This window comes from Rhodnius prolixus, unplaced genomic scaffold, assembly GCF_049639745.1.
Source record: "Rhodnius prolixus isolate KJV_2025 unplaced genomic scaffold, Rpr scaffold_15, whole genome shotgun sequence".
In the NCBI taxonomy this organism is placed as follows: Eukaryota; Metazoa; Arthropoda; class Insecta; order Hemiptera; family Reduviidae; genus Rhodnius; species Rhodnius prolixus.
Genome location: NW_027411605.1, coordinates 1,982,096 through 2,006,108, shown reverse-complemented (window position 1 = coordinate 2,006,108; position 24,013 = coordinate 1,982,096). Strand labels below are relative to the sequence as shown.

The 24,013-nt window shown below is 35.5% G+C and overlaps 1 protein-coding gene and 1 long non-coding RNA gene across 4 annotated transcripts in view; one reads left to right on the top strand and one right to left on the bottom strand.

Moving 5' to 3' along the window:
- The window catches only part of Snoo (Sno oncogene), a 285,848-nt gene that overhangs the window by 247,883 nt on the left and 13,952 nt on the right, over positions 1-24,013 (top strand). The window contains exons 2-4 of one of the 2 annotated variants that reach the window (XM_074129838.1): positions 17,539-17,810; positions 18,466-18,616; positions 19,584-19,734. In XM_074129838.1, coding sequence (XP_073985939.1) covers positions 17,539-17,810; positions 18,466-18,616; positions 19,584-19,734 — 574 coding nt within the window. Of the gene's footprint in view, positions 1-17,535; positions 17,811-18,465; positions 18,617-19,583; positions 19,735-24,013 lie in introns of both variants that reach the window. The other variant, XM_074129837.1, reaches the window with a different exon arrangement.
- On the bottom strand, positions 20,904-22,726 carry LOC141455029 (uncharacterized). Of its 2 annotated transcripts, none has more exons than XR_012459105.1 (3): positions 22,567-22,726; positions 21,283-22,425; positions 20,904-21,202 (listed from the first exon to the last, which is right to left on the bottom strand). It is a non-coding gene; the product is annotated as an uncharacterized lncRNA (long non-coding RNA). The 2 variants fall into 2 exon arrangements; XR_012459104.1 differs by having other exon boundaries at positions 20,919-21,202; positions 22,260-22,425; positions 22,567-22,725.

Here is a 24,013-nt window from a genome sequence, read left to right as displayed (position 1 = left end):
GTATTTTGGTGTTTATTTTCTTTGTTCCTGTTTTAAATGGTAATTGGCTAGTTTGCATTGTATTTGCCGATTAATTTATTATTTATATTTATTTTTTAATGAGTTCCGGTTTTCAAATTAATTCAACTTTTTAAAACGCAATAACATTACGTCAACAGACACAATTATTTGTCAGCGTTCAATGAACCACAGAAATAGTATGTTATATGATTCCCAAACGGAATTTGCTTGAACTACGAGGGTCGTTTGAAAAGTCCGTGCAAAGTCAGAGAGATAGCACCACTGGCGCGTATCGAGGTTATGTTTAGTTAGTAGCATCTCTTGGAAGAACACACACCAAGTTTCAGCCAGATCGGTCTATTTCTTTGTGTTTGGCATTCGTTTGAATCGAGGAAGTCGAGTGATTTTCAAAAAATGGACGAAAAAGAATTTCGTGTGTTGATTAAACACTACTTTATGAAAGGCAAAACGCCTGAGGAGACTAAAGAGAAGCTTGATAAACATTATGGTGACTCTGCACCTTCGATTAGAACAGTTTATAAGTGGTTTCAAAATTTTCGGAGTGGCCATATGGGCACAAGTGACGCTGAACGTTCTGGACGCCCTGTTGAGGTTACTACTCCAGAAATCATTGATAAAATCCATGATATGGTGATGGATGACAGAAGAGTGGAAGGTGCGTGAGATTGCTAGTGCTGTGGGCATCTCGAATGAACGGTTACATAATATTTTGCATCAACATTTGGACATGACAAAGCTATCCGCAAGATGGAGGTGCCGCGATTGCTCACGCTTGACCAAAAACGAAATCGAAGTGAAGTGTTGCAAGGACGGTTTGCAGCTGTTCCAGAAGAATCCGCAGGACTTTAAGCGTGGTTTCGTCACTGTGGATGAAACATGGATACATCACTACACTCCTGAGACCAAAGAACAATCTAAACAATGTGTTACCAAGGGGGAATCTGCGCCAAAAAAAAGGCGAAGACCGTTCCTTCGGCCGGAAAGATTATGGCGACTGTCTTTTGGGATTCGCAAGGAATAATCCTCATCGACTATCTGGAAAAGGGTAAAACTATTACAGGAGCATATTATTCATCGTTATTGGACCGTTTGAAAACCGAGCTGCAAGAAAAACGCCCACGATTGGCCCCGCAAAAAAAGTCCTTTTCCATCACGACAACGCACCAGCTCACACCTCAGCAGTTGTGGTCGCAAAATTAATGGAAATAGGGTTCCAACTCGTTTCACATCCCCCCCTATTCTCCAGACTTGACTACTATTTGTTCCCCAATATGAAGAAATGGCTGGCGGGAAAAAGATTTTATTCAAACGAGGAGGTGATTGCAGAAACGAATGGCTATTTTTCAGACTTGGACAAATCCTATTATTCGGAAGGGATCAACAAACTAGAGCAGCGTTGGACGAAGTGTATAAGCCTAAAAGGAGACTATGTTGAAAAATAAAAAAGGTTTACCCCCAAAAATTAAGTAGTTTTTATTTTTGCACGGACTTTTCAAACGACCCTCGTATTTGCATTTTTATAATTTTTCCGTTGTATTTTTTTTAAATTTAATGTTTACGTCTTAAGTTACTCTTCTGGATGACATAATCAGTAAGAAACATTAAAACCCACTAAATATTAGTTAAATTATATTAACTTACAATCCACTAAAATGATACATCCGTAATCCTTTCCCCGGAAGTAAAAAAAAACTCGAAAAATCGTAAATGACGAAAATACGCCAATTGAAGAGTAGCATGTGTGCAATAACTGTACAGTCGTTGTAGCTGATTTCAACAATAATCACAAAAAAAAAAAATCGATCTAGTAATTAGGACACAACAGATTTTAATCGATTTTCACTAAAACCTTCCACAGGGTTGCCAAGTAGTGAAATAATATACATTTTTTTGAACTAATTACGTCAAGGCTAAGGCACAAATCAGCTGATTTAGCTGTGCGCAATCGTAACAGTTGTATATTTAATAGCTCTTTTAGTAGCAATAAAGCAAAAAGGTAGGCATTATGTGTTGCATATTTAAGAACCCCCTCTCACCCGTTTTATGGCTGAATTTTATGTCAGTGTTACCTGCCAGCCCTGTGACTGGGAAATTTGAATCCCCAAAATTCCCTAGAATTCGTCTTAGATTTTTTTTTTTTTTCCTGTAAGACGTGCTACAATTAAATGATAGATACTAGAATATCAATACAGGTTACTATCTCATTGTGATTGTTAATAAATACAAGAAATCGGCAATAAATTTTGAAGGATATTTTTCCCAGCTGGCAATTACCTATTTATTAAAACAGATGTTCTAATAGTTGTACTCTTAAATTTTAATTGTTCAAAATAAATATAGATTATGAGGCGATATTTTAACTGGTAGTTTTGTTTTTTATATAGCAAATTAAACTTTAAGCGTAAATACCTTCGTCCCTTGAGTTTAGCGTTTGTTTAAGGATCAGTTAACCTTAATCCTCAGGGGAGATGTCTGCTGGAAATGCCACGTTCAAGTCACTCACTCACTCGTGCTTCCAGTCTGTTCCTGTAGAATATTCCCTAGGGTTTCAACCTAGAAAAAACCATACAATCAAAAGAAGGAAAGGTAATGAACTCTATCCGAAGAAAATTGTTCGTGTTGACATTGACAGGGAAAATTCTCCAGTGAAAATGGTAAAGTCCTCTTTTCCGCAAACAGTAGGTAAACACTAGCATCACTTAAATACAATTTACCCTAACATTTTCCAGAAGGTACACCGCGTAGATGTTTTATTTTATCGTATCGGAATTAAGGTTTAAAGTCTCGTGAGATTCCACTCCAAAGAAATATCCATTTCTCCAGTTGCGGAGCTTACAGAATATAATAACCATTTCTGTGAAGGCTGAGATCAAGTTTGGATAAATTATGGTTAAAGGTGCACTTGTAATTTGGCACTTATAAGGGCTTTTGAGATGGATGCATTTGAACCAAAAGTCCAAAGTCTTTTAACTTTGCTGGCTTCCTTCCCTTTCTTTCCCTGGAGGAACTCCAGGAGGGAGGTGTCAGACACTGAAAGATCGGTCCCTATCAGAGATGCAGGGTCCTAAACTAGTCCAGGATGTCCTCCATTTCCAAGAGCACAATATACCATGGTTTTCAAAACGTGTCTCTATTTTTGCCCATTCCAAGGTTAATTGAGCTTACAAAAGCATTTCCAATCCATTTTTGAGCTGACAAGCTCAGTGGCTTCAATGGCGCAGTCTGACCATTGTTTAGAACTGCCATCAACTGATTCCGATATTTGATGTCCAAGATTGTATTTTTTTAAAAAAAAAAAAACAAAAAAACGAGTACATGAATTTGGAGCGTTTGGGAAATTGCTGGAAAAAATTTTCCCTAATCTTCCGAGTATCTAATCCTTAGACCCAATTTTTCCTCTAGAGATCCTCAACCCTTTCCGTGAACCATATGCCCTCACATGTCCTTTAGCAGCTTCTAAAAGTTTCTACTCCCCCATGGAGTGTGTTTCCTCGGTAGGCAGTAGCTACTGGTTCTGAGTGTCCTATTTCTTCCAGATATAGAGCTTCCCCACCTGAGTTACCTGAAGAAGCTTTTAAGCTGGTAATTACGATGTTTAGAGGTTTTCAAACGCATGCTGGAATCATCTTAGATTGTCTCTATATTACACTCCTTCAGTTAGCTGTTGTGTGTCCTAAAGGAACTTTTTCCCCAATAAACTCCCAAGGCAGTGATGCTGTTAGTTTCTGAAGGCGGTGGTAAGATGTTTTTGAAATCTTAAGAGTTCATTTTAAAAGGTGCTTCAAATATTTTTCTTTAAATAATCCACTGAACATTATTTGTTCAATTTTTTTTATGCGTAAGTGTTAGAATTGTTGTTAACTCTAGCTAAACCGTGTTAAGGGTGTTAATTCCTGCCTTTTAGCCTCGAATCCGTTTCTCCTCTTAAGTACCAGTCAGTCCCTTAGGGCCTAGTAACATGGGGTGAAAATTAGATATGGTTCTTTACTACATTTCGACAATTTCGTAATACTTTATTTGATTTTAGTTGATTTCGACTAACACATTGCTTGTTAAAAACACTGACCAAAAAAGCCCTAACGGTACTAATTAAGCAGACCAATTGGAAAAGCGGTAAACCGCATCCATTAACTCTTGTGTTTGGTTACCCTCTTTAAAAGCAGAACATTAGGGGTTTCCGTTTGTGGTTTGTTTTGTTCGTAAATCAATCTGAAATGAATTTACCTATTTTAAAATGTGCATTTTTTTTTTTTTAATTGTTTTTATGGTGCTATATATGAGATTAAACAATGGCTCCTCAAACATTTTAGGGCAACTTTCAAGGTCACTTTTTCGCCTTAAATGAGCCCCAATTCAATCTTCATATTTATGTAATACGCACCGTTTAAGGATTTGACTTTAAACGAAGGAAAACTGACTGGAAAGATAAATTGACTTAGGGGGTGGAGCTTTTTCTTCTGTATGAATCATTTGCAAGATTTTTCCCTGAATTTTTCCTTTTTTCCTCCCATTTTATTTTCTCTGGTCATTGTTTGAACAGATTAGGTTTTCTCAATATTTTTGTAAAGCTTTTTTTCCAATTAAAATAAAACAATAGAATATAGCTGAGTTAATATAAATTCTTTTAAAAGAATTCTCTTTCAGAGTTTTCCCATTTTCATTTGATGAGCATTTCCATTTATAGAAAAATGAAAATAGATATAATAAATAAAAAGTTCTACATTATATTTTTCTTCTTGAAACGTTACTTTAATTCATTTACTTTTCACTTTCTTTATGAGAGTTTTCTCTGGAAAAATATACATTAAAAAGAAACACAATGAAAAGCTATTTTCTATATTGCTCTATTTTCTCTCCTCTCACTTTTCACCATTTTAATTTTCCTTAAGAGAAAATGAAAGTATATATTTTTATACGAATTGAAATAATTTTTCTTTTTTTTACTTTTTCTTATTATTTCGATTATTCGATTCGATTATTTCGAATTTTCCGGTTTTTACTGGAAGTACTATTTTTGGAAATCCCTTGAATCGAATAAAAATGATTTTTGAAAAAAAAAAATATCACAAATTGCAGGAAGTTGAAACTCCAATATTTTTGAATAGGTCCCCATTAGCGGGATCAATATTAGGGATCAAAGTCACTGTGTTGTTCTTCCGGGAAAACTTGATTTAGGGTACTTTTGGTTGTGGGCCTTTATGGGGTTTTGTTACTTTTCTAATAATTATTGTTATTATTATTTTGAAATTCGCTGCTAATATTTATGTACATCATTATTTATGTACATTATAGTATAATTGAATAACTCTTTTATGATTTCAAATTCTGAAATCTTTATAGTTAATTCTAAATTCGATATTGCGTAGTTGGTAGCACTGTAGCAAAAAAGAAGACAGCTGTGACATGCCGCCATTGCAGTCAGCTGATTTTTTAACCCCAACAGGGTGTAACCTTAACACTTCCATATCCTAAACCTCGTAATTCCGTCAATGACGTATTTAAGAAGCTATAACTATTTTTAAAAAAATATTACCACGTGTTAATAAACATAATGAAATTACTGGTGGTTGATGGTGGGTCTCTGCGTGTATCCCAGCTTAGCAACTCAAATAGTACTTTTTACTGTTAGCCCTTAATATACGCGCAATATATTTATATATGCAGAGGGGGAGTTAGTTGTGATTTACTTGATTGGGTTTAGCGGAACCCACAGGCACTAAAGTGATTGGGTTTAGCGGAACTCACAGGCACTAAACTGATTGGGTTTAGCGGAACCTACAGGCACTAAACTGATTGGGTTTAGCGGAACCCACAGGCACTAAAGTGATTGGGTTTAGCGGAACCCACAGGCACTAAACTGATTGGGTTTAGCGGAACCTACAGGCACTAAACTGATTGGGTTTAGCGGAACCCACAGGCACTAAACATTGCAGCTATTCGCCAAATACTATTTCTTAACACTTTAATATTTTACATTTAATTTGTGTACCAAACACTGCCACTTTTAGATTGTTGTGCTTTTGTTTTTTGCTTTACCGCTAATCTTCTAATCTCAGGTGACCAAAAATCCTATTTAATGAAACTTGATCCAATGAAGTTATAAGAAACAGGAATTAGCGAAAAGAGATATGTGCATTTCTCTTTCCGCCAAGTTGGATTTGGAGGCAGAAGAGGTTTTGGCATTAGTATCACTGACAGACAGACCACCTTCCTGGAAAGCAACCTGAACTAAGTAGTTAAAAATCCTTTAAAGAAAGAGAGAGAGAGAGACAGAGGAAGAAAAGGGGAGAGGAAAAATGGAAAAAGAGTCAACAAAGAGGATTTAGAAGGGAATGATAAGGTAATCCTCGAGTGTGGAGCCAGGTTACACCAAACCCTCGGGAACATCTTACCAGTCTACTCTCATTACTCTTCTTCATTCTTGTCCTCCTAACTTTTAATTTTTGGCCGGAAGGATAAAAGGCAGTAGACGTTAAGAGGTGTGGGTAGCGCTGAAACTAGACGGTAAAATCGTAAAAATTAATCGGCTTAACTGACAATTAAGGGGGACCACCTCCCCAACTAAGAGGCTTTACTTGCTCTGGACCTAAGGCAAGGATAAAGAGGAACAAAAGTGGGGAGTTTCACTTATAAGAAGATTGCTCCATGGAAAAGGCTAATTTACTCTCCAGGGTTCCTAAAACTAACTGATACTTCCTGTGTAGGTGACGACACATTGTAGACCCAAGAGGTGGAAAGATAGGCTGGAGAAAGAGAGATCGATGGATTCATTGTCATCAAAAGGGAGGGGATTCAGTTGAGAGGGAAGCTTTTAGCGGGAAGCCAAGAGCTTTTAGCTCTCTGCAGCTTTAAAAATCCAATATTTAATTTTACCATATTTACAGTACAAATTATGAGCTTGAAAGCATGTTATAAAGCTACTGAATTTCCTACTTAGAGCAGTGCTTGGGAGAAAATACTTATCGGTTGTAGAGCAGTGCTTGGAAGAAAATAATTATCGATTATAGAGCAGTGCTTGGGAGAAAATACTTATCGATTATTTAAAATACAAAATTTTTAGTGAAGCCAAATTTTAAGTTAAGATTAAAAGCTTAAGTTATTCAAGCTTAAAAGTTAAAGATTTGAATCCACCGGGGACTTAAAAGGGCTTGAAACTTGTCCAGGCTTTTCAAGTCACGCTTTTTATATATATATACATATATATATATATAAAACAACCACTTTGTTTTGTTACAAACTCGAGAAGTATTTTTTTTATACTCACTTTAAATGTGGCGTTTATTTTTCTGAATAAAATCTGTAGCTACCATTGGAAAATGATGAAAAGCTTCTGGAAAAAAAGAGGATAATCCTGTGTGGAAACAATGAAAAGGAGACAAAAACATCCATTGTTTTTGTTTCTACGAGAAGAAAAATTGTTGACCTTAACTTTGGCTTACTCCAGTAAGTCATATAGTCTATTAGGGGACAGACCACCGTCAATGAGGGGGCAGACTGTCTGTGAAGAGACAGTCTTTGATTTTATTGATGTCGCAAACAGTGAGATTGATGAAAGGTAACAGTTAAGTTTAGTGGTGCTCACATGGCTGGAACATGTTTGGAAATCCAGTCTTGTGTAGTAGTTCGTGGTGGGCGATCTGGATGGGGGATAAAGGTCTGGATTAAAGGGAACTCATCACAGGAGAGTGAAAAGTTTTTGAAGGACATTTATTTCTAATTGCAGCAAGAGCAAGTCATGAGCAATTTAGTAACCACATTTTTTTTTTTGTTAAGACTGCTCGCAAAACATCCCATAGGAAGCGAACTCGGGAGTACTTCCGGTACACGTGTTGTAAACTAGATGGCTAACTTGCCGGGTGGTTGGGGCTGGCTAGTAGCCAGAGAAACGGAAACACCCCCTCGCACCGCCCCGCCGGATGTAGGAAAGTTCTGTGTAACACCAGGAGAGCGCGCATTCGGTGTGGGTGGGTGTGCAAACGGAGGGTCTGACCCAGATAGGGTGAGTACTAGTGCGTAAGCCAAAAACCCGCCTTTACTGCTGCTGTATTGCCGCCGCCGCCGCCGCGTCGTGTGATGACGTCAGCCGGTCGATCGGGCCAGTTGCCATGGTGACCGTCTTCTGTCTGGCTCTGAATGAAACCATTGCCTCCTGTATATACGAGCCAACGCTTTAACCCTACTCCTTCTATTTCATTTACAATGTACAGGCTACCCGCTGTCCCCAAGGGGATCTTCTGCGCCCCCTTACAGGTTACTTCACTAGTTTCCACCCATCCTTCTCTCTCTCTCTCTCTCTCTCTTACACCCCCCTTTTGCAGGATATCTGAACCATTGCCGGCTACAGTCTACTTCTACCACCGTCTTCTGGTCTATCCATCGGACAACTACGACCTCTACTACGCTTTCTCTTAACTACTCCCCCTCAGCCCTCTCTATCTCTATCTCAGCGCTATATATATCTCTGTTCACTTTCTCTCTCTGTTCTCTTTGACTCTACTCGAGAGTGCATGTAAGCCCCTCCTACAGAACCTACATTTTCTCGTGGTTACCACTCTAGTAGGGCGACAACGCCCTAGTGGCATAGTGCAGTAAAATAGGTGACCTATTTTGACTTAACTGCTTTTAAAATTTGTTTCTGACCCCTATTATTTTTGTTATTTTGATCTCAATTTATTTGATTCATTTCTTATTTTATTTCTTACACCCTACTGTTACGAGGAAGGTCCAGCGATCTTGTTGTACCTTTTCCTTACTCTTCGTTAGATGTACATACTTTCGCGATTCACTCCTTCTCCTCCTCTTCGGCGCTACAGTCCTGGAAAGGAACAGGGCCTCCTCAATCAAGGCTCTCCACTGAGCTCCAATCAAGAGCCTTCAGTCTTTGCACATCCATTTTCCTCAAATCCCCTTCGACGTCATCAAGCCATCTCATTCTTGGCCTAGCTCTTTTCCTGACGCATCCGGGGCCTTCCATATAAAAGGCGTTTAGGTTATCCACCATCCTCTCCACATTTCCTAACCAACTTAATCTTCCCTTTTTAATGTATTGAACGATGTCTGCTTCTCCATGAAGAGTTTACAGTTCTAAGTTGGTGCGGATTCTCGCATCTTCCTCCTCCCTCGTTCACAGGACCATATCTCTTCCTCAGTACTTTCCTTGCCCACACTCTCAAAGCTGTCTGGCTCTCTCTTGGGTCCTGAACCCAGCATTCACTGAATCTGAAAAAAAAAAGAAGTGTTTTTTTAGGATCTAATCACTATGCTTATGTGGAAACTGAAGCTGAAAAACGAAATATCGCAACATAGCAAACAAAATCAACCGGGCTTTTTCGAGATTTATCTGAAAATGGTTTTTCCGATTTTCTGTAAAAATAAGTGCTTATCGACGAATACAGTTCTAAATCATTTGTTGGAAGGAAGTGGTGGTAATATGGAATCCACTTCTTTCTTTTTGACTTACCAATGCTAGACATTCCAAAAAATTGTATTGCTTCCTCTAAATAAATGCACGTCGGGAAGAGGTACATTATCTCAGTGCTTAGTGGTTTGATCATGGATATCCCAGATTCGAAAACCAGCTGCTTAGATAATTTACATTTCCTAGGAGCTTTTGTACAGCTAACTGTTCACTGTGTTGGTGGATGCTAAGAACTTGGGAAGGGATGCTGTAAAATTATTGGATATCACCAATAGATCAATCCTCGTAAGTCAAGATGGCGAAAGATCTCCTTCCAAACTCAGGGTTACCCACAGTTTTACTTAAAATTGCGTCACCACCCAGGCTTAAAGTGAACATGTTACTTAAAGTTAGTACTTAGTAGAAATTTATGACGTATTCGCGTAAATTGCGGGTATGCCAAAGTCTTCGCGCTAGATTTTTTATTTTTTGTTTGAAAATTGATACTTTCAGATAACAGAAGTGCAATATAACTGTTAAAAATAGAAATGAAGTACACTTGTTTGCATAATTGCTATGCTTAAATGTGCATATTTGTTAAAAGATCTGTAATTTATATACACAAACCATGTAATTTCTAAACGAAATTCAAAAAGATAAATGCACTTTCTTGTTCCCCACCCCCTTACCTGAACCCCCCAGTTATCATTAAATGAAATTAGCGTTAACCAATAGGAGAGAGGAGGAGAGGAAATAAATTATCTTGTTGGAGTACTCTTCGCAGAATAAAGTTAATATTTCGCGTGCTTCTTGATAAATGTTTAACATATGTAACCAGCTGGTTTCGATAGATTTCTCTTACTTCATTCCCTCGGTTGATTGCATTAATTTGATAGTTGCATGGAATATTTAAATTCAAATAGACCATCAATTATTTTCATAGCGGTTGAAAGTCGGGTAATTTCCCCTTATTATCTACATCTATGCATTTACGTAAATCTACATTAAATGTCCTATCAACTGTTTAAATCGTAAAGTTGTTCCCAATTTTTTTTTTTTTTCATCCTTAAATGAGACTGCATCCTTAATAATAATAGTAGAACACTGTCCAGGATGCCCCGGCAGGCCATTGACCCCCAGATGTTGATAAACATTAAATAAATAAAAAATACTGTGAATAAAGACAGTAAAACTATATCTGGTAGGACAGTTGTATAAGGGTTGATCATCAAAAAAAGTGCACGAAAATACGTAACGTTTGAAAATCACCCAACTTTGACAATTCAATTTTTTTCTCTTTTAATATGAGAAATTTATGTTAGAGAAAGTATGTTAGGCGGTTATAGGCTAGACCCGCAAAGCTAAGACAAATTGTGGTACTAGTCTGTATTCCCAATGGTTGTTAATATGAGAAATTTATAGTAAAGTATGTTAGGCGGTTATAGGCTAGACTCGCAAAGCTAAGATGTATTGCGGTACTAGTCTATATTCCCAATGGTTAATATGGGATCTTTATTCGTAAAGTATGTTTGCTAGTCGCCTCCGTCCACAACACCTAATTTAGGTAGTTGGACGTAAAGCCTGCCTGAAAAAAAATAGGCAATTACTTTACATATGTACATACGTACAACGTTGGGTGAGCGGGGGGGGGGGGTCAAAATAGTCTGTGGTACAGCAACTTTTGGAGGATGCGTGTAAAATATTGACGCACATATATTTCAAAAATTACATAATCTTGGGGCGTTCATCCCTAGAAGTTTCATCGTGTTGCCAACAATCGTACTTAGTTCTATTTTATAACACCATCTTTTGTTTATTATGAATTCATAGCCTAATATTATCTTATGCGACATAAAAGGTTATTTTCCACAAACAAATACGTAAATCAGTTTTTAATATATGACCTTTATCACCAATACTGTTTTGTAAAAATATGGGTGTTTGCAAGTTCAAACATGTCGTCCCCACTATATGTACGAGTATAACAGGAAATGCATATGTGAACTTTTTTTTTTTCTTTTTCTTAAATATACTATGCGCACTTGATGCTATTCTTAGAATAATTTTTATGGAGAAGTGGGGGCGGAAGAGTTTATACTCTTGGCTTAGAACAATATGTATTATGAGTTTGGGATAACAGTCCCAAGTTAACGTGAGTTATCCTCCAAGGCTGTTAGCTTTGAGTAATTTATTTATATAAAACCAGAAATGTGATTTTATTTATTTATTTATTTATTTATTTATTGAAAATAATTTATTCTTCATTTTTGTTAAACTGGCAAAAGGTCTTTTTTATAACTTTCAAAAAAAATAACTACCTTGTAAAACAAAAAAAGACAGAAAACTTTTGGTATAACTTTATTTTTGATTTCGTTACAACTAATATCCTTAACAGGATTATTATCGTAAGTTTACGTTGATCGCTTAGTTTGGGGGATTGCATTACTTTCAAAAAATACCATCAGGTGTTTTGAAACTTGTGGAACCTAGCAAAAAACGATTTTTGGAGCGATGGAGTCAGTCTTAGCCTTCCCTCCAAAATGGCCTATATTAAGGACATCCGTGTTCATTACCAACATAACATTTATTAAAACATGGGAGTATTTTTAAGGTTATCGCTAGAAATTGATGTATCCGGCCCGCTAAAAAAGGGTACTTCCGTTTTGTACGATCTTTTTTCTGATCCAGTTTCATTGTATTGATTTTGATGTAGAACTTTGATAAGACAATGCTTCCCATTATTCTCTATTTGTATTTCCATTTTTAAAATTCCAAAATAGAACGTCTTATTTATTACCCTTTCCAAGGAAACATCTGCACAAGATGGGGCTCGGAACCGTTGTGCAGTCTGTGTCAGGAAGAAGGAGGAGACGGCCTCTCACCTGTTATTCGATTGCGTTGCAATCGAGCGGCTGCGCCATGAAATCTTTGGCTCTTTGGAGACCAAAGGAGATAGTAGCGCAAAAAGGAACTAGTAGGAAAAGTCCTCAACCTCCTTAGTAGAGGAGGTTTCTTCAACTACAAGATCCAAAAAGGGGAAGGCACAATAAGCTTCTTGTGGCTGCGGTTTCGTGGGGCATAGATCCCGTCCCGTTTCCAATCTTATCTTATCTTATCTAACAAATTACGCAAAAAAAAATTTTCTATCTTTTAACGAGGGAAGGGATTTAGTTATGCGGTTAGCGAGATCCCGGGTTCGAATCCAGCTGCTAAACCCTTAGATTTTCTCTTCTTCATGCAGCTCACTGTCCAGGTGATGGACAGTATTGTCTGTAACGAGAGTACACTGTCCGTAGGGCGCCGGCAGTGCACTGACAAAACCTCCTCCTGGCACCACTAACCTCCGAGTTGTTGACGCGCCTTAAAAATCTTAATATGAAATCTTAGCTTTTAACGAAATCCTTTTTCTTTTCTTTTTTTGTATATATGAAGTTTAGAAATAAAAGACGTAGGTGCCTTCGGAAAGAACTTTCATTGCGAACACAGTGAAAGGTTAAATTCCTGTTACACTATGCCAACATGTGGTTGTTGCGAAATCGCGTTCATTTAAAAGAAACACCATTCAATAAAAATGATAAACCAAAATATAAAAAAAACAAAAAACCTTGTCAATTCAACTTTCAAATCTGTCAATTCCCAGTGTTATTATTGGCCGTTACCATGAGTTATAACCAATAGAAAGAGACCTAGTTAAACACCTGTTGCCTTCGTCTAGATTCATTAATAAGATTTCATTTGTTTTTAGTTGAATCAAAATCGTTCATTCTTGTTCGATATTTTTGCGGGAAATTTTTTTTGGGGGAAAAGCGGGAAACGTAATTTTCCAATTTTCCATTATTTTAAAAATTCTGTTGTAGAAATCGATTACTGTATAAATTATTTAATGGAGTTTTACGTATTTATTTGTCGGTCTTTACGTCCTAAACCTATCAGATGTCAAAATAGGAGACATTATTAAACTTTACTGTAATTTACATTAAATATAATCCGTTGTTAAACTAATTCAATAAAATCCCATTTAGGTCACAGCCCTAATGTTAATACAACTAATTTTTGCTAAAAATAATACCCCCCCCCCCCAAAAAAAAAAGTTGGAGTTTCTTTTACGAGAAAATAAAAAGGAAAAACGTAATCAGTAACGAAGTACCACTTCCGGTGTTCTGTTTTTATTTTGTATATTTTTGTATTTTGGCAAAAATTCTGGTAGGGGACTTAATTTTACTCGTAAGTCGCATCTAAACGAAATATCAAAATTTAATTTTAAGCACTTTTCTAATTTTTAGTTACTTGTACCACACGCCTAAGGTCGAATTCAATTTCTAAAGAACCACTTCCACTCTACGCATTTCAAAACTTACATTTCCGGTGTAAATATTAAAAATATTCATGGTAGCAATAAAAAATAAGTAATAAAAAGCACCAAAGTTGGGATTAACTCAGATGGATTCGAATTCTGAGATCACAGGTTCGAATCCAGCTGCTGACCCTTTAGATTTTTTTGTTACTCTTCCTAGGAACTTCTTTACTATTCGGTGGACAGTGACGAGAGATCACTCACTGTCGAGGAATCCGGCTGTGCACTGGAAAAAAAAGCTCCAGGGCCACCAAAATGACCTTTCAGCCTTTAACCTAATTTATTATTCGTTAAATTTGGAATTTTTAAAACGTACTTAAAAATTTTTTATTAACAATAAACAGTTGGTAAACCTGTACATTACATTGAAATTGATACTTTTTAGAATGAAGTTTTACCCCCTTTACCCAGCAGTTATGTCTTTTGTTTGTAACAATTAAGTTGTATAATTTTCTTGATTTGTCCTTTTTTTTCCTTAACTTTGGAAAAACGGAAGTAGTAATACCAATTTGTTTTTTAAAGGAAAAAATAAAAATAAACGATTAATGGCGTTGCAAGAGCAGCAACAACATATTTCCACAGCCAGCGCTAGTTTCCACTAAGGTTGGGCAAGAATTAGGTCTAAAGAACTCGCTAGAGTTCTCGCTAGGTACAATCAATAAATCCCAATTTGATAGGCACATAAAATATTTTCTTTTACACTTATTTATAGGTCCTTTTTTTAAAAAACTGATGAACGATAAACACAGGGAATGGTGGATAAATAAATAATATAAATAAATATTATTTAATTTTGAAATAAATCTAGTTTTGTAGACTCACATGACTCACTCTTAAAATGGGTTCCTTACGTCAATAAGAAACATTCTGGGACAAGCAGTTGGACAAGACTGAAATCCCATCTCCCAGAGCAGTCCAAAAGCTGAAAAACCCATTTAAAAATAATAGTAACTGTGGGGTTCCGACTGCTGGTGACATTCTCACTATACATATTTTTTTTTCGAAGACCTAAGAAATCAATACAGAGAAATATTCTCAAGAAATATACCAGGAATTACTAGACCCTCTCCTACAACAGCCGCCAGCATTTGTCCAACAAAAGGGGCGTGATCCTATTGGGTGATACAAAAGTCTGCCGCCCCCTACATGTTGTTTCATAAATTACCGTCCGAAAATTGAATGAGTTCCATCCGCCCCCATTCTCCAGACCGGTGTCCTTAACTTGATTAACACCTTTTTTTTTAAGCAGCTGGAGAAGTTTCTCGCTGGCTTGTAATTCCGAAGACTCAATTTGTTATTATGGTGGGATAAATCGATTTGGTACTCGATTTCGCTAAGCAATGCTTATGATACTAATGGAGCTTATTTCAGTATTAGTTGAGTTATACAATTTTTATATTATCTCTGATTTTGTAGCCCTCAAAAAGCATACTCGTGTAATTATAACCCTTTGAAGCCTGCAAAACCTTCTCCTTCTCTTCCAAACTAAGCTGATAGTCACTTGTAGCATTGGGCCTCTATAATGGTACAAATATCCTACAGGATTGTGTAGGAGATCCTACTAAATACAATTTCCACGTCTGAATCTTTCCCTATAACCCTCCTCACAAAAGAAAAGAAAAGTATCTAGCGAGCAAAATTTAAAGGAAAGTTGTCGATAGAGAGTTTTGGAAAAGCGCCATTAGGTCCCCAGTATTGGATGGCGGCCAGCGAATAGAAAAAAAATAATATTTTATCACATATAACAGGAAAGAATATAAGTGTGTGGGTGGCACAGAGAAAAAGAAGTAAATCCGATGATTGTGCGTTGCATATTCTAGATCAGCTGGTGCAGCTACGCGGGAAATCATTCAGCTGTTTAATTTTACAGCTGTGTCAGCTGATTGACTTATAACAGCTGATTGACTTATAACAGCTGATTGATTTATAACAGCTGTTTGAGGCTCGCACAAGAACTGTTCTCTTTTTCTCATTAAAAAAAAATAATCCAAAAATTCACGTCTTCCAAAACTTAAATAAATCAGCTGGAAATAAGTGCAGCACGGCTACGCGGGAAATTATTCAGCTGTTTAACTTTGCAGCTGTGTCAGCTGATTGATTTATAACAGCTGTGTCAGCTGATTGAGGTCAACTGAACTCACAATGTTTCCTGTGATCTTTTTTTCACTCTTCCGTTCTACCAAAACTTTTAATTTTCATCTTTAGTCGATAGGTTGATTCTGGTCTAAACATGATTTCGAAAATTTGTAAACAAGCAAATCTTGGATGATGAAAATTTAAACTGCTTCAATTTTAATTTAGCTTATTTTCTTCTTCTTTTAAAAATATATGCAAAATGGATGAGAAGATTTAAAAAAAAACAAAAACTAAGAATAAGATAATAATCTTTGACGGTGGGGAAAAAAGTAGCAATTAAATGAGTGTTTATGCGGCGACTAGGTGTAGTGAGCCCGCGCAGAGAGCCCACCAGATCTATTTCAGCTGGTGATTTGCCCGCCAACTCTGCCAAGAATTCCACAAACGCCGCACTACCGGCCTCTTGCTGCTTCCCTTAAAAACATAACTCTCTCTCTCTCTCTCTCTCTCACTCACTCTCTCAGTCTATAGCAGTACTTGCCCTCTTTGTCTCTCCTCTATCTCTTTCCTTTCGTAGACCTCGGGGGTGCATGCCTAGTGTCCCTTAGAGGTCAGTCGGCCCATTATTTAATGTCCTACGCACGTGCATTGGACCCTTCCTCTTGTACTTTTCTAATATATCATCTTTCATATTATAGTCTACTTCTATAATGTTTGAAATAATCTTGCGCTTTACAAGCTTACACGTAACCGGAAGGATTCCAATCAAATTATTAATTTTGTCTCCTGCTGAGGCACACACAACTTCTCTCATCTTAATTAAATAATCTTTTCTGTTAATTGATTAGGGCAGTCTAATTGCACATTTACCACCTGTAGCGAGCGCATCCATCAAATCTAAAAGGGATAACATCCGTCTGTACAATTTTGTTAAATCCAGGTCAAAAACTACCAAAAAGTAACCCGTTTTTGAACCAGATGAAGTAGCGAAACATCTCCGACGATACTTTTATATATTTCTTTATTTAAGTCTAAACAATATGCTATGAAAATACTATGAAAAGTAGTTACAGCTGTAGGTTTGTAAATAATTCAATTATTTCTTTTAACAAACTAGAAGAAACTTTTGTGGCATAAAAGTATTTATTGGAATATTTTTAGGATGTGTGGAATGACTTGAAATATGTTTTGAAGCGAAAGCATTAGGTGAGATAACAATAAAATATGAGCTGATGAATTACACATTGATAAGTGTCGCATCCCAAAAAAGCTTGATGCCAAATGAGCTCTTAAAGAGGATAATGAAATTCACACTCAATATTGACCACTTTGGTTTTCCTCTCATTCCATCTTACTCAGGAGTTTGCAAAGTCTATTTTCAGGCGAGAACTTTAATTTGAAAAGTTAAAAGAGGAGATACCTTACTGTATCTTTCAAGAAAGTAAATATTTACTCATGCTTTTTTCTACGAACGAAATCATTTAATGTAAAGCAATTTGAACCCTGTAATTTCGGCTGAAAGCTCAAGGAACATTCTGAATGAACAACTGTGCGGAGCTCTGAAAGAGGACAATCTGGAATTATTTTATAAGAATGATAAATATTGATACAAAATTTATTTTTAATTGTAAAAAAAAAATACAGTTTTGTCAATTACTAATGGTTTTCTATCTTTCTCTTTTTCCAGCAGGTTATCGAATCGATGGCAGGTCGAATGGAATGGAATCGAAAAGAGATTGAAGAAGAGGATGATGTGGTTGCGGCTAAAAAATTGAAATTGGACGATAGTTATGTAGCGCCTAATGCGGCGGCAGCTGCCGCCTATTTGCAGCACTACGACACCGCCTTCCATTATTATACCTGGTATGATCCATTCGTGAGAAGTATGAGTTCAGCGTTCAGGCCTTGGCATTCGCTGTCACATATTGACGAGAAGCCTTATTCCGACCGATCGGTTACCAGGTAAATTACCATTTATTATTATTGTAGTTATTTAAAGAATATTTTCTTGACAAAAAAATTAATAAATAAATAAACTGGATCTAGCATAACTAGATATTAAGTATTAATATTAAGGCCAGCTGATATAGTATACTCCATAGCACTATGTTAGTAGTACAATTTAACCGCTTAGACTTCATAAAAACTAAAAGTTGGATTAGGGAAGGGATTAGCTATGAGGTTAGCATACTGGACTCCCACGCGGAGGTCCCGGGTTCGAATCCAGCAGCTGACCCTTAGATTTTCTCTTCCTAGGAGCTTCTTACAGCTCACTGTCCGGTGATGGACAGTGTTGTCTGTAACGAGAGAACACTGTCCGGAGGCAAGCAGTGCACTGGAAAAAGCTCCGGGCGCTAATGACCTCAGCTGTTGATGCGCCAAAAAAAAAAAAAAAAAAAAAAAGTTGGATTCTACACTTTTTTTTCCTAATGTACTGTAAATTTGGTTAATAATCTCGTAAGAAATATTGGCGAAGTATCCAAAATTGGAGTGTTATAGTTGCAAGCTATTTACACACTAAGGCTTTCGCCATATTTAATCTCATCAAACACGTGCAGAGAGTTTTGAATTCATCTTTCTTTCTTTTTAATTTTTTCTGGAATTATTTGTGTTTCAGTGTTCCTGCATATTTAAGCCACGATCCGCCAGTACTTCTGCATCCTGAAAGGGTAGTACCACTCTCCGAATCTGAAAGATTTGAGAGGAGCTATCAACCTAATGTTGCGCTTGCCCCCCGTTCCACAGTATTAGACCAAAGGAGGACTGAGGTAGGTCTAGTTTTTCTTTTTCTTTTTAAATTAAAATATTTTATCAATTATTTCGTTTTCAAAATATTTTGCTCCGTAAAAAAAAAGATAAATAAATCAAATTGTAAAATTCAACACCCAAAGCGCTACTTTCAGCAGTTAGTAGTATGTAAACTCCAACAGACAGCAGCACTTTGCTTCAAACTTCATTCACAAGATAGCATCACTTGCCTCGTAAATAAATATATGCCAGCTTAAAATAAATTAAAAATGGATAGATACATAATATAATTTTGACAATTATGCTTCCATTGATTGGATAAATAAATATGGAGACTTTTTTACTAGATTAGCTATAGTAAAAAAGTTATCTTAAATTTATATAGATCTACAAAAGTTTAAAGTTTTACTGATTATTTTAGATATGAGACAGATGAGAGTAATAACAAAATAAGTATTGTGGTTTAGAGGGGAAAAGTAAATGATGCTGTACTGGAATGTTACGCGAAGACCCCAGATTTGAGAGCTGCCCTTAGATTTACTCTACTTTTTAAATTTTGCTGAATAACCAAGCATGTCCATGGGAATCTCAGCCTAACAACTTTTCTTTTCTACAGGACATGTAAGACTTATACCTTCAACAAGCAGTTGATGGTACAAATATTAGGAATTATCGTATACCCTCAGGCAAGCTCGTATCTTTCTAACAAACTCGTATCAATTTCTGTAAGCATTCCCTTAAAGGCAAATTATTTTTATGAGCGAAGTCTTTTAAGTCGAAGTGGATTTGATTATATTGCAACAGATTTTTGCACTTTGTAGACACCTGCAAGAGTAAGCTTCGACAGATGTTGAATAAGTAATTTTTGGATCAAGTTTTAAGCTTTGAATTGTGTTTATTATTACTGCCAGTTGGAGAATATATATTTATGTCTGTTCATACCATTTTTATGATCTTGAATTTTAAATTTTATTCAATTTTTTTAAGGTAAAAATGGAAGTTGTTAGTAATGAAGATAAGAAACCACCTGTCGGTCTTTCAAAAGGCCATCACACCATCGGTTCCTACTTCAATCCGGACATTGAACTGTCCACCGATACAGATGACAGCACATCTGAACAGCACGATGCTGTTAAAGGTACACAATAATTTAATTTAACTTTTATTATTATTTGTTATGAAGAAAGGATCGTTTATAAAAAGGTCACCTTTAGATCGAGTGTTTTTTACTCTTTTTTTTTAAATTTCCGTATCAGAAATTAGAAAATTTAAAAAGTACTTCAATTAAATTTTTATTCTGTACATCCATTTAATTAATTGGCATTCATATCGCAAAGTGGTACTGCCACTCTATAATCTCGATTATGAGGAGAGGTTATAACCTGGTTAACCTAACCAAACTGTTATACATCTCCAAGGTTGAAGGGTTAAACTGAAGTGCGTATTTTTACGCGGACAGAAGCTGCAACAGTTTAATTGTTATTCAAAATATTTTGAAAAGGTTTTTCTCGGGTATTATTTAAGAATTTTCACTGCACTCTTTCCCTTACTAAACTAGTAAGGAAGATATTATGATCATGTTATACTATTTTGCGAAACGAGTTTACAAAGAAAATATTCGTTTTGAAATTCCGTAAGTTCAAAATCGTGTGTTTTAAAAAATGTTTTTATGTGAATATTGAATCTCAAAAAGATATTTCTATACTATTTCTCATTTCAAAACGTCTGTATAGATTCTGTACTCACAGATCTGTAAGTTCTATTTTAATATTACTGTAGTTAATACTGTTAGTATTGTTAGTACTGTTTAATATTACTATGGTTTTATTGTGTTCTAATTCACCTCATCCATTGATGAAGTAGCCTTAAGCGCCTTGGAAAGTCTTGCAGGTATTTATTTTCTTCTCTGCAAAAAGATTTAATACAAACTCTTCATAATACGCGAAAGTAGTTCCTTTATTTTGTGATGAGAAAAACTACATCGTACAGACTATCTGATTGCTGGCCTAAGAGCTGCATGAGTAACTAACGTAGATCTAAGGTTATTTAAATTATTGCCATTAAATAAACTTTGCCAGGGCTGCTATTCACCATTCTTGTCTGCTACAACTTGCTTTGTACCTTGAAATTGCATCAGGAAAAGCATTTGCTCTGAATACCCTGAACAATTTTGGCCCTATTTTGGTCTCCACTTCTCTCCGGAATGTTCAAGGTTTGCCATTTCCAAATCAGGAATAAATTACAAGTCCGCCAGTAATGGTACTTCATCTACCTCCAAAGTTCGTGACCAACTTATCAAACCTTCACTCTGATTCGTATATCGAAAGGACGTAAGTGCTTATCAAATCTACATTTTAAAACCACTCTTATCATAAGATAAGTAAATTTGAAACCAGCATTCAATTTTGGCTTATCGTACAGAAAGATAATTTTTTATTTTAAAAGGAATATCAGGTATAAACTTGAAATCGATTTTTTTTAATGATATATTTTGTTCGCATTAACATGAACACATTTCATTCTGCACGTTTACAATGGGGTACTTAAATGAATGTATGTTTGACCCTATTTTTTCCTCCTCTCGAATCCAAAGAAATTATGTATCACTGGAATTATATAAATATATATATCTATTATACATGTAAATGTATAAATTATGTATTATAGATTTCAAACTTCAACTTACAGCTGAAGTGAGAGATTGACAGTACATCAGATATCATGTGTAAATAACGATTCCTTTCGAAGCGAGAGATTAAGATAAAACATCTTACAGTTTGCCTTTAGTAACTAAAAGCTTAAAAAAAAGTTTATATACATTTTTATCAAGATTCAGAAGAAGTTCACTTTACTTTCTTATTGATTGGCTCTTAAAATAAAAATGTTTCTATCGCTGGGCTTGTAAGGGAAAGATGTTTAACGTATAGTAGGAAATTACATTTATATGGAACCTGATTGAATGCTTTGTATCGGTTATAGGAATGCGGTTGAGGTAAATGATTAGAGAAGTTTTAAAGTAATCCTAAACCTCCAATCTGCTAAGATCGTGGTGACCTAGTAGCTCACAGTCAATAAGCTACTTATTTGATTCAACTAACTAACTCTTTGATCTAACTCGGATATAAGCAGTAATCTACCTATTATAGAGATGCGCAGCACCTATAGCCTAGTCTTTGACTACATAATATAATATATAAACACAATTTTATTGTGTTTATGGATGCCAATATATGTGGGGATTTCGGTAAATGAGAGGAGGATGGATAGGTTGTTGAAAATAGTCGCTTTTTCCCTGAATTGGTGCCCAGAAAGAAGTTGACTTGAGTTCTCGGTTATCTAAATAGCTGACTGATGCCCTCTTAAGTGAGATAGACAGTTGTTGATAGTTCTTTCGCGGACGTCTCTTGATTTAAATTCTTTTAAGTTTGAGGAAGAACCTCAAATGATATCATTAATTTTATGCCTGATTCTGATTCCAGAATCTGAAATATAGAAAGAAACCACTATCCATCTTGTAACAGGTTGGAATTTGAAGAGTTTAGGTACATGATTTTATTGCTCTGTGTGAATGTGAGAATTTCTTAAATTTGTTACTCAGCTTATTTGGAGGATTGTTCGAGATGCTTTTTATTATTTCTAAGAGGACTAGTTGCATTAGCCTACCTGCGAGGTATAACAAGACTGGAAACTTAACGTCTCCTCAATTCATCTCCTTGTCCAATAGCGTTTTACTGGCTACCTTTGACGTGGAACCAACAAATCTTTTAGTAAGCTGCGAATTCTACTTCATAACTAATCTCGGTACTCTGCCGTATCCCTTAGCCACTTTCTTGAAATTTAATCCAAATAAATTTAATGAGTAAATACAATCAAAATGAATAAAGTAATATAGCGAGCGAATTATTACTGTACGTAAGTGGTTAGAAAATTTAGAATAAAAGGTATTTTTTAAAAAATGAAACCACAATACCTTTTCGTGACAAATTAATGCAAGGATACTGTTGAAGCTTTATTTTAATGTTTGTTGACACGTTTGAAATAATGTAATTTTTAAAAATTTTAAAAAAATACTTATCTTTAAAATTGCTGATTGAATAATTTAAATAAGTGGAATATGTAAATATTTTTTGTTTCTTAATTTAATATAATATAATTACTTGAGTAATTCGTTGCCAAGAGTATTGGCAAGAATGTTTTTCTAGAAAGAAAATAATAATAATGGCGGCTTTTACGTAATAATCGTGCAAATTCGATAAATCGTAAACCAAATCATGAATAATGTGCAGTGTGTTTTGTTTTGAGAAAAAGAGGCCTTCTTTGTGATCAATAAAATGTTTTTTACCTTAAGTATTTTTAATTTTTCTCTAGAGAATTTGAGTAACAAATTTGGTTGAAATCGGTACTCGAAACTATAAGGGTTATTTGCGTTCTAAGTAGCATAATTATACTTAGGATCACCAGATTTGTGACGGTTTTATTAAAATGTATTGATTTATTTTGCAGAATTTAAATACATAGTTGATTTTTTGTTTTTAATACGTTAGAAGTAATAACTTTGTTCGATCAGTGTACAACTACTATTATTAAACAGCTTATTCTCAGATTGATAGATTTATCACTAAATTGCTCATTTCAGTGATTGAGCATTTATGTCTGGCCAATGTTGCGAACAGTTTTAGCAGTGAAAGTTTATTAAAGGAGGAAAAAAATCGAACCTTAAAAGTGTTCATATGTGTGGAATAGTGGAGTTTGAAATCTTTGGTTTCACTCACGTTCTCATTAGCCATCTGTTGCTCATTTTCACAACATGAAAAAATTGTTCAAGACTAAGCACAGTTTTGGGTAAGTGTTGTAAAGTTTAATCTAGTGTTGTTCTACGCCCGTCAGAAGATGAATAAGTGAATGTTTACTTTGTTAGAGGTTAGGTTTATCAAGTTAAAAAGTAATTAATTATACCCAGAATATGCAAAAAAGTACAATGTTAAATTCTTTTTTGGTGATTTTTACTAAATTGTCATTAAAAGATTTATAATTCAAATGATCTAATTTTAAGTACAAAAATATGTCGAGTGATTAGGTTTTATCTTGTTTAACTAATATTGTAAGTAGAAGAGATTCCAAAAAAATTAGTCGTGAAGAAGTCTAGAAAGAATTTCAAGAAGTATTTTCCTCAATGTTTTAATTTGAAATAAGTGAGCTTATTGATTAGGCGTTTTTAGTGTGTGCTAATGATAATAGAGCACTTTTCCTTGTTTTTAAGTTCTTTAAAATGAATACTGCAGTTATATTTCAGACTTGAAACATAATTAGTGCTCTACTTTAACTAAGTTGAAAGGTATCAAGAGGCGAATTGAATTAATCAGGATCTCATCAAATAGAGTTAGCTAAACAGATCTTCAAAAAAATAACTACATCAA